The sequence below is a fragment of the Ursus americanus genome, chromosome 2 (assembly GCF_024610735.1).
Source record: "Ursus americanus isolate L20-20 chromosome 2, mUrsAme1.1.p, whole genome shotgun sequence".
Taxonomy (NCBI): domain Eukaryota; kingdom Metazoa; phylum Chordata; class Mammalia; order Carnivora; family Ursidae; genus Ursus; species Ursus americanus.
The window spans coordinates 6,837,534-6,851,108 of record NC_142128.1 but is presented as its reverse complement, the minus strand read 5'-3'; the positions used below and the strand labels follow the sequence as shown (position 1 = coordinate 6,851,108).

The 13,575-nt window shown below is 40.7% G+C and overlaps 1 protein-coding gene across 1 annotated transcript; it reads left to right on the top strand.

The window, feature by feature from the left end:
• The first annotated feature begins 4,653 nt into the window (after positions 1 to 4,653).
• Positions 4,654 to 6,150, top strand: OR2AE1 (olfactory receptor family 2 subfamily AE member 1). Its single transcript, XM_045773947.2, has one exon. The coding sequence runs from the start codon at positions 4,685 to 4,687 to the stop codon at positions 5,642 to 5,644; it is 960 nt and encodes a 319-aa protein (XP_045629903.1). The 5' UTR covers positions 4,654 to 4,684; the 3' UTR covers positions 5,645 to 6,150.
• Positions 6,151 to 13,575: the final 7,425 nt, after the last annotated feature.

Sequence of the window (13,575 nt, the reverse complement as noted above, 5' to 3'; positions counted from 1 at the left end):
ATATTCCCATGTTATCTTCAGACTTACACTCCTCAAATAGCTCATCCTCTGACCCCTACAAGTAAACTTCAAGCAAAGCCCTTTGGGAATGCTTATCTCGATGCATATGGCAAGTCTAATTGGCATCTAGAGTAATGGTTTCCAGAAGAGATTCAGGATGTGTCCTCTGGGTTGGGATCCCTGATGCCATATATTTAGTGTCCTCAGTTTGCCTCAGCTGACATCATAGGTCATCTGGGTTAGGGGGATGTTATATTTCTCACAGAATGGTGCTCAAGATTGGTTCATGTCAGGTCAAGTTTATCTTTATTCTAAACCCTATGATTCCTGCTGAGGAATCATTCATGCAGTTAAGAAGGGGCTTATTCTGAAAAAGCCAGTGCTAGAAAAAAAAAAGTCTTATTAATCAGGAAAGAAGGTATAATGCTAAGAAGAGAGTGCCTTAAATAATTAAAAACAGGAGAAAATCCAAAACAGATTTTCTTTTGACTCTGGACTCATTGATGATTAAGCTAGTGTTTAATGTAGCTTCTTAATCAGGTCACATTAATGCAAATTCTTATTGCCCAAGCTTGCATTGCCATTTTGGGATGAGCAGTGGCTCAGATACACGTTTAGAGGCAGAGGAAGCATATGCATGATTCAAAGGCCCAACTGGTAAAGGTTAAAGAAGTTCAGTTACTTGATCTGTCCTGATGTGTACTACTGGAGTTCAAAATCTGAGCACAGATGGCAAGAGCATTACAGAATTACAGTTACTGTTGCTCCTGGTGATACTCTGTCACTAGGATAATTAGTGTCAACAATGGTGACTGTGCAGGAAAATATCTCCTATGCCATTCCACCAGTAAATGGAGATTTTCAGGATTAGACAAGGAAGTCTGATGGGCACCTCAGGAAAGATCTGTCTGAATGATTAGTAGCCAGCAGGTGAGTCAGTGTGGACCTATTCGGCCCTTCCATTCTACTTCTATACTTGTTCTGCCCACAAGCCTCTGCAGAGGGACTTCCAGGTAAGGTAATGCTGGGGCTCGAGCTGTCTAGGAAACCTTTATAAGAAGCGAGGGGCATCCTCTGGCATTGTCAGCTTATTTCCTCAACTCTTTAGTCAGAGGGTGATATTTGGTTAGTCCATAAGAAAGTTGCCAGAGAAGGCAGAAGAAAAAGTCACGTGAGGGCTACAAATCAGAATGGGAAATTATTAGGAAATTTGCCTAAGAGAGGAAGAAAGACATGAATCAGGTGATGGAAAAGCTTACACTATGGAACCTTGTAGAGAAAGATGGAAACTGAGGAGGAAGGAGGTGGGGGAGAGTATCGATACCTAAGTAAATGTGAAATATGTGGATGTTTTGACTGGGTTGGAGTGATTGGAGGGAGGATGGAGAGAGTTGGGCTCTTAGTCCATAAGAGGCTAAGTTTGAAATAACAATGTGAGGTGGTGGCCAAAAAGATAACCCTAGGCTGCATTAATACAGAGAGAGAGAATAATAAATGGGACCTCTTTCTTACCGGTCAGATTATACTCTGAAAAACACTTGAGTTCTGAGTTATCTGCTTTAAAATGTAAGCAGATAATCCGGAATGCATGAAAATCTAGGGGAATGTTCAGGAGGAAAAACACAAAGAGGGATGGTGTGGATTTTCTGGGGATCATTTGGACTATTATTCTTTTGAGTTCGGCTTCAGCATGGAAACCAAGCTATCATATGCTCAGTATTCATGTAAAAATTAGATAAAGGGCTGACTGGAAAATCTGGTGGATTAAATGTTATAATCCTAGTTTTGTCAGCCTGATTTGAAGGCTCTCGGGTCTACCCAGGACATACCTCTTGTTTCTGTTCAGGTACATAAATATGGTGGCTTTGTTATGTGTCCACTTGCCACCCGTGCACAACTCTTTAAACCATACTTAATCTCCAAATAAAGACAATACCACGTTACTCTTCCACCTAACACGATACACCTATCCCATGTATAACCAAAAGCATGTTAACTTTTTCCTAAGAAGAGGTTATAAAACACACCAAGCATTTCCCCATAAGAGGATACAAAATCCCCTTTTTACCTTTAGATGAAATTCATTCTACTATCATGTATACTCCCCCTTCTATCGTATAATTTAAATACTGAGATATGAAGTTAACTATATTAATATATCTTATGTTAGAAAAAGGGACGACCAAGGGGAAGAAAACCAAAACATATGGGTAATATACATATGCAAAATGTTCATATCAAAATAAGGAAGAAATGTCTATAACTATTACACTTTTTGTTTCTGCAGCTGCTCTCATGGTCATGGCAGGTGTTTATAACCATCTTCTTTTACTTCCCGTTCCACATTCCCTTTGTCCACAGTTGGTCATGGTTCCTTGTCTGTGGAGTGACCCAAACCTTCATTCCTGAAGAATCTGAGCCATTAGCAGTCCTGTCTGAATTGGGTTGTTGTAGTTTTCCACTGACTTTTATCACAGGACATTTGAGTCCAGAGAGGCACCCTAGAAAATATCCTACATTCCTGACATGCTCCTTCTTACCCCATGGTGTAGTAGCAACTCAGTTTCTCCTTACTAGCCAGGATCAATCACACCAAACCAGGAGAATAACCTCCTTTGCTTGTTGATTCAGTGATATGACAAGCCCAAAGAGGCAGGGTGGCAGTCTCAACTCACAGTAAATGGAATCATTGTTGTGTTACCTCGTGGAAGAATCTCTCCCTGTGGAACTAAGACCTCTAAACCAGCTTAGGCTAAAAGTGCAAGGACAGGAAGCAAAACTTTTGCTGGTGGATCATAGTTATAGACATTATAGTGAGAGGACTCGCTCCCATTTCCACCTCTTGATTCCTGGTCCTGTGAATCCTCGTGATGGGAGGAACAGCACCATACGCTGGATGCAGTTTTAGAGCCTACAGCACATCCTGGAGGACATTGCTCCAGCTATGGGAGGTGTTGCCAACTAGCTGTTGCTGTAACTAGGTCTTCAAAAGGCCGTTCTACTGTTCTATCAAGCCAGTTGTTTCAGGGTGCTGGAGAATGTGGTAAGACTATTAGATTCCATGAGCATGGGCCCAATCCCACACTTCATGTGTTGTGAAATGAGTTCCTTAGTCAGAAGCAATGCTTCCTGGAATGCCATTATGCTGAATAAAGCATTCCGTAAGTCCACAGATGGTAGTTGTGGCAGTAGCACTGTAGGCAAAGAAGGCAAAACCATATCCAAAGCAAGTGTCTGTTCCAGTAAGAACAAAGTACTGTCCCTCTCACAATGGAAGCAGTCCAGCATAATCTCTGCCACCAAGTAGTTGGCTGATGCCCCTGGCGAATGCTGCCGTATCAGGGACTCTGTGTTGGTCTCTGTTGTCGGCTGACTGGGCACCCAGCAGCGGCTGTAGCGAGACTGGTCTTGGTGAGTGGAGGTCCATGTTGCTGAGCTCATCCCTGCTGCTCTGGCCACTTTGCTTGTGAGTCCACTGGCATGAACAGGAGTGACTGAAAGAGTGCTAACTGATGTCCACAGAATGGGTTGGCACTTAGATAGGATGACTTATTTTGTGTAATGGGTATTTCTTGTTTTATAGGAATATTATATTTTATATGAATATTTTGCACATTTTGGGTTGTATGCAGGATAGTTATGTTAGGCAGAAGGATGATGTTGTTGTGTTCATTGGATTAAGGAGATGTGTATGAATGTCAGACCAATAGGGGATGGGCTCCGGTGGTCTCATAATGTGTCAGCTTGGCTAGGGTGGACTACCTTTCTCAGAATTCCCATTTTTGTGCATTTCTGGAGAAAGTTGGCCATAGGGGAGAGTCCAAGGAAGATTTAGAGGGCAGAAGGGTAGCAGCCATCTTGTAGTTTACATATGTTGTTGCTGACCTGCTGACTTATCTCACTGGTGTGAAGCAGCAACTGGGCCTGCGGTTACTCTACCTCCCCCTGGATCCTCCTTTAGCTTTTCTGACTTCTGGGCCAGGTGTGCGTGGTTAGCTTCCCTAGGAAGAGCCCCAGCTTCTGCAAAATAACTGTACCACCCATTCCAGAGGCAACAAGAACTAACATGGGTTTTAGTTTGCCTTTGTGGGGTTATTACAGCTCATGCTTGGGGGTTCCGGCCTGTCCTTGATCTGACACAGTTTATAACCATTTTCCCTTCCTTACCACTTGTCCTATGGACTTCCAAGTTCCACTATCAGATACAAAGGTGGAGAGCCTTATATAGACTGCTTAGCCAGCTTTCGCGATTGTGTAAGGCCAAATTTCTGAACAACCCATTAAGTGTATATGTATATACATTTATACTTACAAAAATTATACACATCTATACTTACAAAATAGTATATATCTAATATATATAAAATTTAGTGTATATATATATATATATATATATTTCTTCCTTAATGAGGAGGGGCTCTTGTTTTGAAGTTTGGCACTTAATAGAATCTAGATATTCTGGAATTTCACAGTGATCGTGTTTGTGCAGAGAGATTTGAAGTTTTTTTTTTAAAGGTTATTTCAATAATTAGAGCTGCTGAAGAATCAGAAATAGAAAAATATTCTCTTCACAAATTCTGTGGTAGATCAAAAGGTGCTTACTGTCAGGTGTGCCGAACCCCAGTATTTCTGATATCACATTTCATCTCCTCTTCCTCCTTCCCCAGAGACTGAGAAAGGGGAGATGTGGCAGAGGAATCAGACCTCTCTGGCAGACTTCATCCTTGAAGGCCTCTTTGATGACTCTCTCGTCCACCTTTTCCTTTTCTCCTTAACCATAGTGGTCTTCCTTATTGCAGTGAGTGGCAACACGCTCACTATTCTCCTCATCTGTGCTGATGCCCGGCTTCATACACCCATGTACTTCCTGCTCAGCCAGCTCTCCCTCATGGATCTGATGCATGTCTCCACAACCATCCCGAAGATGGCTACCAACTACCTATCCGGCAAGAAGACCATCTCCTTTGTGGGCTGTGCTACCCAGCACTTCCTCTATTTGTCTCTGGGTGGTGCTGAGTGTCTTCTCTTGGCTCTCATGTCCTATGACCGCTATGTTGCCATTTGTCATCCACTTCGTTATACTGTTCTCATGAGCAGAAAGGTGGGACTGATGATGGCTGTCATGTCATGGTTGGGAGCATCCATAAACTCTCTAATTCACACAACGATCTTGATGCACTTCCCTTTCTGTGGGTCTCGAAAAATCCACCACTTCTACTGTGAGTTTCCAGCTGTCGTGAAGTTGGTGTGTGGAGACATCACTGCTTATGAGGCCACAGCGTATATCAGCAGCATCCTACTTCTCCTCCTCCCCATTTTCCTGGTTTCTACATCCTATGCCTTTATCCTCCACAGTGTCCTTCAGATGCGTTCAGCTGGCGGTAAGAGAAATGCCTTTGCTACTTGTAGCTCTCACCTCATTGTGGTTTCCTTCTGGTTTGGTGCCTGCATCTTCTCATACATGAGGCCCAGGTCCCAGCACACTCCATTGCAAAATAAAGTTGGTTCTGTGTTCTACAGTGTCATTACTCCCACACTGAATCCTTTGATTTATACTCTCCGGAATAAGGACGTAGCTAAGGCTCTGAGAAGAGTGCTGGGGAGAGAGATCCTCACTCAGAGACAGCAATTGCCGTTGCCCTGAATATAAGAATGGAATGGGATAGGCTCCTTAAGTTGATCTGCATAAACCTCTAAGACTTTTCAAGAGTTCAGATCCCTGATGACTACTACAAAAATAAAGTGGTTACCACATAATTTCAGTATTCTAACTTGCTCTCAGGCATCTAAGTGCCAGAGAGTATTGTCTTAGTCCATTTGGGCTGCTATAACAAAAATACCATAGACTAGGTGGCTTAAACAACAAACATTTTTATTTTCTCACAGTTCTGGAGGCTGAGAAGTCCAAGACCATTCTTTAAAATTGCTAGACACTCTCTCATTTCCTTTTGATTTCTTTAAAACTGTAACCTTGCTAAAACATGCTTCCCTAAGTGAAATAAGTCAGATAGAGAAAGACAAATACCATATGATTTTACTCATATGTGGAATTTAAGAAACAAAACAGATAAACAAACTGGAGGGGGGAAATAAAGAAAAGGAAACAAATCATAAGAGGCTCTTAATGACAGAGAACAAACTGAGGGTTGATGGAGGGAGGTGGATGGGGAATGGGCTAGATGGGTGATGGGCATTAAGAAGGGCACTTGTGATGAACACCAGGTGTTGTATGTAAGTGATGAATCACTGAATTCCACTCCTGAAATCAATATTGCCCTGTATGCTAACTAGAATTTAAATAAAAATTTGAAAAAAGAAAAAGGAAACAATACTCTGCATCTTCTGTCCCCTGCTTCTATTTTATACTACTACTTTGCATGATGTTGCATATTATATTATGTCTATTTTTTTAAAGATTTTATTTATTTATTTGACAGACAGAGAGCAGAAGCAGGGGGAGCAGCAGAGGGAGAGGGAAGGAGCCCTAGGACGTGAGGCTTGATCCCAGGACCCTTGATCCCAGGACCTTGGGATCATGACTTGAGCTGAAGGCAGACGCTTAATGACTGAGCTACCCAGGTGCCCCATATTTATTGTCTGTCTTACTAGAATGTGAGCTCCCAAAGGCAAGGACTTGACTTTGTTTACTTTTGTCTCACCAGACCCAAGAAAAGAGCCTGACATGAAATAAGTACTCAGCAGCTATTTGTTGCATAGATCAATAAACGAAAGAAACCTAGATTGTTAACTATCCCACATGACATTAATGATATTTAACTCAGAAAGGGGAAGAGATTATAAATATGAATAATACAGTAGATGGTTTGGCAGACATCCTTGGTCTCAGACGGCCAGATGTTAATTCCATGCAAATACAGAGAGGCCTGACATCTCAGTGAATTTTTCTGGGGTCTAATGGTCTGAGGGATTCCAAAGTGAGGACAAATTTCTATATCTTGCTTCCCTAGTAGTTTAAAAAAAAAAAAAAGGGACTATCTTCAGAAGATTGACTTTAAGTTGGAGAGCCAAGTTATGCCCTTTTTCACGAGAAAGTATTTTCCTTTTAAGAAATAGCTTTTTTTGGCATTCTATAAGATAAGCCACCAGTTGGGTGCCTAAGAATACCTAGGAATGAAACAAAGTGAAATATTTGTATACTGAAAAGGCAACCTATGGAATGAGAGGAAGTATTTATAAGCCATATATCTGATAAGGGGTTAATATCCAGGGCATATAAAGAATGACTATAACACAACAACAATAAAATAAGCAGATTTAAAAATAAGCAAAGGGCTTGAATAGATATTTCTCCAAACAGGTTATACAAATGGCCAACAAGCACATGAAAAGATGCTTGCTATCGCTAATCGTTAGGGATATGATTAGGAAAAAAATCAACTCAAATTGGATCAAAGACTTGAAAGTAAGACCTGAGACCATAAAGCTACTAGAAGAAAGCGTAGGGGGTAGGATCCTTGACATCAGACTTGGCAATGAGTTTCTGGATTTGATCCCAAAGCCAAGGCAATAAAAACAAAGACAAACAAGCGGGACTGTATCAAAGCATAAAACTTCTGACAAAGAAAATTATTAACGAAATGAAAAGGCAACCTACAGAATGGGAGAAAATATTTGGAAATCATACATCTGATAAGGGGTTAATATCCAAAATGTATAAGGAACTCATCTAACTCAATAGCAAAAAACAAAACAAAACAAACAAAACAAAAAAACCAATCTGATTTAAAAATGGGCAGAGGAACTAAACAGTTTCCAAAGAAGACATGCCAATGGCCAACAGGTATATGAAAAGGTGCTCAACACCCTTAAGCATCAAGGACATGCAAATCAAAACCACAGTGAGATACTCCCTCACACCTGTTTGAATGGCTATTGCCCAAAAGACAAGAGACAAGTGCTGGCAAGGATGTGGAGAAAAGGACCAAAGGGAACCCTCGTACACTGTTGGTGGGAGTGTAAAGCGGTAGAGCTACTACTGGAAACAGTATGGAGGTTCCTCAAAAAATTAAAAATAGAACTATAATATGATCCAGCAATTCCAGTTCTGGGTATATATCCAAAGGAAGTGAAATCACTATCAGAAAAAGGTATCTGCACACCATGTTCACTGCAGCATTATTTATAATAGCAAAGACATGGAAACGACTTAAATGTTCATCTATGGATTAATGGATAAAGAAAATGTACACACACACACACACATACACACACACTGGAATATTATTTAGCCATAAAAAGAAGGAAATCCTGCCATTTGCATTATGTCTATTCATTATGGAGACTGGTTGCCCACCGTGTGAAGATACTTAACACCATTGAACTGAACACTTAAAAATAGTTAAGATAGTAAATTTTGTTATGTGTATTTCATCATAATTTTAAAAAATTATGTAAAAAAATTAGGTTCGGTTGAATACAGAGCACTTTCATCACTAAGGAAATATTCATTTGGATTTTAAAAAGGTATGATCCCAAAACCTACCACGACATAAATTTTAATGGAAAAAATACCAGAAACATTCCCGCTAAAGCCAAGAACAATACAAAGCCCACAATTATTACTACTATTAAGCATTATATAATCTTGTCAATACAATTAGAAGGATAAAACTTAAGCAGAAACATTTTATTATATTAATTTTCATACCTTACATTTCCAAGAGAATCAACTTACAATTAATTGGAACCAACAAGTAAGCTCGAGAAATGTACAAGAAACAATACATTACTTAACAACCCAAATAACCAGTCAGAAAATATAACAAGACATTAATAAATAAAATGAAAATGAAAATGGACATAAAGCGTATTCCCAAGTGGGAAATTAATTGCAAGGGGGGGGTCAGTTCTTCCACAACTTAATCTTTAAATTCAAAATGATTATAATCCAAATCTCTTAGTATGTATCATGGAATTTGCCAAGACAATTCAAAAAGTCAAATCAAAGAGAAAATCTGTAAGAATACGCACAAAATAACTGAAAAAGAGCAACAATGAGGAGCAGGTGCCGTCAGCTGTCAGAACATGCTGTGAAATCCAGGAAATTAAAGGAGTGTGGTATTCATTTAGGGAAAGAATCAATGAAAGAATAGAGAATCCAGAACACGGTTTTATATATAGGAATTTAGTTTATAACAACCATGGCATTTCAAATCAGGGGGAAAATGATGTTAGAACATTGATGTATCCATGGCAAGGTGTGGGGAGAGAACGCTCAAGCACTGCTTCATTTTCAGCCTTTCTAAATATTTTATGAAATTCATGACATAGAGCCCTAGAATATTTACGTTTCCTTAGTTTTTTTTTTTAAGATTGTATTTACTTATTTAGAGAGAGTGTGAGTGCCAGTGGGGGGAGGGGCAGAAGAAGAGGGAGAATCTCAAGTGGACTTCACACTGAGCACGAAGCCCCCACGTGGGGCTTGATCTCACAACCCCGAGATCATGACCTGAGCCAGAATTGAGAGTCAGCTGCTTAAGTGACTGAGCCACCCAGGTGCCCCTCCCCTGGAGTTTGTTTTACCACTTAATCCTGGCAAGGTATTCTTATCTGGCTTTGGGAGAATATTCCAGCACTTTGAGGCAAAGATGGATCCTAGTAACCCAGCACTGGAAGTCAAGATAGAGATCTCTACAGCTGCCATGACCTTCCCTTAGCTGCTGTTATACACAGGGAGGAATGTGATCCAGGTACTAGAGAACACCAACATGCTGAATGTCAGGAATTTGGCTTCAGTGAAAGTGTCAGGCAGGCTCCTGGCCAAGAAAGCCAAGGTGAAGCTTGCAAGGGCCAAGGAACCCAGATACCCTATGGAAAGGTAGAACGTAATAACAGAGCCCTACTGCACACAGTGATAAGGAAGATAGGCTCAGAATGTGCATCTACGTCAACTAAAGGGGGAGAGGTTTCCAACCAGAATACACAGAAAGTCACTTGAATCCGTGAACAGATGGGGATGACAGAATTTGGTGCCCCTGATAGTAACCACTCCCTCACCTTTCTCCCTGGTGTTGTGATCTTGAAAGCCAGAACTACAGTGATGGTTTTTGCTAAAATGGTGGAAACAGCCAGTGAATATGACTCCAAATGTCATTTGTTGGAGGATGCAGGTGGCACTGTTGGGAGGGCCAGTGATGAATAAGGAGCAAAGCAAGCACAGGATGGGGGAGCTGAACAGGATGTAGTGGAGAGCTCGGTTACTAGCTTGGCCATGGGAGTTTCCATGTATTTCACAAAAATCCCAAGAACCACACCTGTAAGGACAGACAAAGAGCTGCAACAGGCAGCTTCTTCATAGCCCAAGAAAGTCACGACCTCTGAGAGGCAATGGTCTCGACCACTATTTGGGTATTGATTGTTGGACACTTCATACATTGCTTCGTATCTGGCAATAAAAACAAAGGGCCATTCTCTTGGAGTCAGTGAATCTCATAAGCTCCCCAAATACTCACATTTGGCCAAACTGTAATAAGTAGATACCAAATAAAGGAATGTTACAGGGAGAAAAATTTCAAGTTAACGACGTCTATTTTTTCTTGGCATATCAAGGGCCAAGCAGCCATAATCACCTCTTTTGTTCATCCTCCATATGCAAGGAAACAAATTTTTCCTATAAACAAAAATTACACCCAACCATATCACTTAACTATAGGTAGAGTAGGACATATCCTGGATTCGGTCACTTAAAAGCAAGTGATATTTATCGATAACCTGCAGCAACACAGATAATATCCCAAGTTCTGCAGATAGAGATGACAAGACAAAAACTTTCACTGAAGAAGCTTCAAATTTACATTATTTCTGCTATCCAAGGAACTGCAAACGCATCTCCTATTCATCTTCACTTCCACTAACTTGTTCCGATTTGAATAACTTGTATTTTAACAAAATAACTCCCTAATGAGTCTCCCTGTTTCCTGTCTTGAATATTTCTCATCTCTCATCCATTCAATCACACCTATTAACGTTTCTTTCATATTACATTTTGCTTAAAATCCCACAATCATTCCTGTTTGGCTAGAGCAGCAATTCTCAAAAATAAAGTGAGCATTAGAATCATCTGGAGAGCTTGTTACAGCACTTTGCTAGAACCTACCATCAAAGTTTCTAATTAGAAACTTGAAATTTACATTTCTTTTTCTTGTTGAAGATTTATTTATTTGAGAGAGAGAGAGAGAGAGCACAAGCAGGGGGCAGGCACAGGGAGAGAAGCAGACTCCCCGCTGAGCAGGGAGCCCGATGGGGGATTGGATCCCAGGACCCCCGGAACATGACCTGAGCTGAAGGCAGACACTTAGCCAACTGAGCCACCCAGGTGCCCCTGAAATTTACATTTCTGATAAATTCCCCAGTAATGCTGATGCTGTTGGTACAGATTTGAGAGCCACTGTTCTTGAGTCTAAACTGCTAGCAACGCGTACAAAGTTCATTATTATCCAGGTTCTGCCTACTTCCCCTGTAGCGCCTTTTTTGGGGTGGCAAGGTAGAGAGGACAAAAAACTAAACTGAATGTACACCTGTGATATTCCAGACACTCTGCTTGATACAGCATATATCTCACTTCTCACACAACCTTGTGAGGCAGGTAGACAGTATCGATCCACTTTGCAGAAGGAAATAATTGAGGTTTGAAGAGCTAAGTAACTCACCTATGATCTTGGAGGTAGTGAAGGCAGGGCTAAGATCCAGGCAGACTCGAGACCAGGGGGCCGGACTAGGGTGAAGCCAATGAGACACCAGGCGGGCAAAATTTAAGGAAGCACTCACTTTCAGGCGCCACCTGTGGCCTTGCGGGCCCCAGAGAGTGTGTGCCTCCTTAAATTTTGTATCCCAGGAACCTCACCTTACCCTAGTCTGGGCCCTATTCAGGACTATCTGACTCCAGTTGTTATGAGAAACAAACTGAGGGCTACAGAGGGGAGGGGGGTGGGGGAATGGGATAGACCGGTGATGGGTAGTAAGGAGGGCACATATTGCATGGTGCACTGGGTGTTATGCACAACTAATGAATCATCGAGCCTTACATCGAAAACCGGGGATGTACTGTATGGTGACTAACATAATATAATAAAAAATCATTATTAATAAAAAAAAAAAAAAAAAGGACTATCTGACTCCAAAGCCTGTCATTTTTCCATTGCACACCTTTTGTTAACTTTAATATTCACAACAACACTTTCTCTTAAAAAGCTGTGATTCTCTTAGAGGGCTTAGAGAAGTTTCTGTATTTTTTTTTTTCTCAAGAGGAATTTCTCAAGATTTAATTTCATAGATTTATCATTAAAAAGAAAACTTCAGGCCAATCTCATTTATAAAATGCTATAAATTAATTTTATATAAAATATTAGAAAAATCTCAATAAGTACATTAAAGAAATAGCACACCACAGCCAACTGGGGCTTTTTAAATGTTTTCAAATGCCAGACCTTGAAAGAACGTTTAACTTAGAGTCAGGAAGAAGTGAGTTCATATATTGGCATCAATTTTATTTTTTATTTTTAAAACAGAGGGTTTTTTTTTTTTCAGTAATCTCTACACATAATGTGGGGCTCGAACTCACAACCCCAAGATCAAGAGTCACATGCTATACTGACTGAGCCAGCCAGGTGCCCCAGCATCAATTTTATATTGAATTATAATAAATAAAAACAATAAAATTCCTGAAGCTTTATTTTCAATTTTATGGTATCATTCAAATTGAGTGAAAATTATGTTTCCTGGAGGTTTGATGGAATTCCCATATGAACCTGTCTGGACCTAGTGCATTTTGGGGTGGGTAGCCCCTCAATATCTTTTTTTTTTTTTTTTATTAATAATGATTTTTTATTATATTATGTTAGTCACCATACAGTACATCCCCGGTTTTCGATGTAAGGCTCGATGATTCATTAGTTGTGTATAACACCCAGTGCACCATGCAATATGTGCCCTCCTTACTACCCATCACCGGTCTATCCCATTCCCCCACCCCCCTCCCCTCTGTAGCCCTCAGTTTGTTTCTCATAGTCCATAGTCTTTCATGTTTCATTCCCCCTTCTGATTACCCCCCCTTTCTTTATCCCTTTCTTCCCCTACTGATCATTCTAGTTCTTATGTTCCATAGATGAGAGAAATCATATGATAGTTGTCTTTCTCTGCTTGACTTATTTCACTAAGCATTATCTCCTCCAGTGCCGTCCATGTTGTAGCAAATGTTGAGAACTCATTCTTTCTGATTGCTGAGTAATATTCCATTGTATATATGGACCACAACTTCTTAATCCAGTCATCTGTTGCAGGGCATCTCGGCTCCTTCCACGATTTAGCTATTGTGGACATTGCTGCTATGAACATTGGGGTGCGTATGGCCCTTCTCTTCACTACGTCTGTATCTTTGGGGTAAACACCCAGTAGTGCAATGGCTGGATCATAGGGTAGCTCAATTTTTAACTTTTTAAGGGACCTCCACACGGTTTTCCAGAGTGGCTGTACCAACTTGCATTCCCACCAACAATGTAGGAGGGATCCCCTTTCTCCACATCCTCTCCAACAATTGTTGTTTCTTGCCTTGTCTAT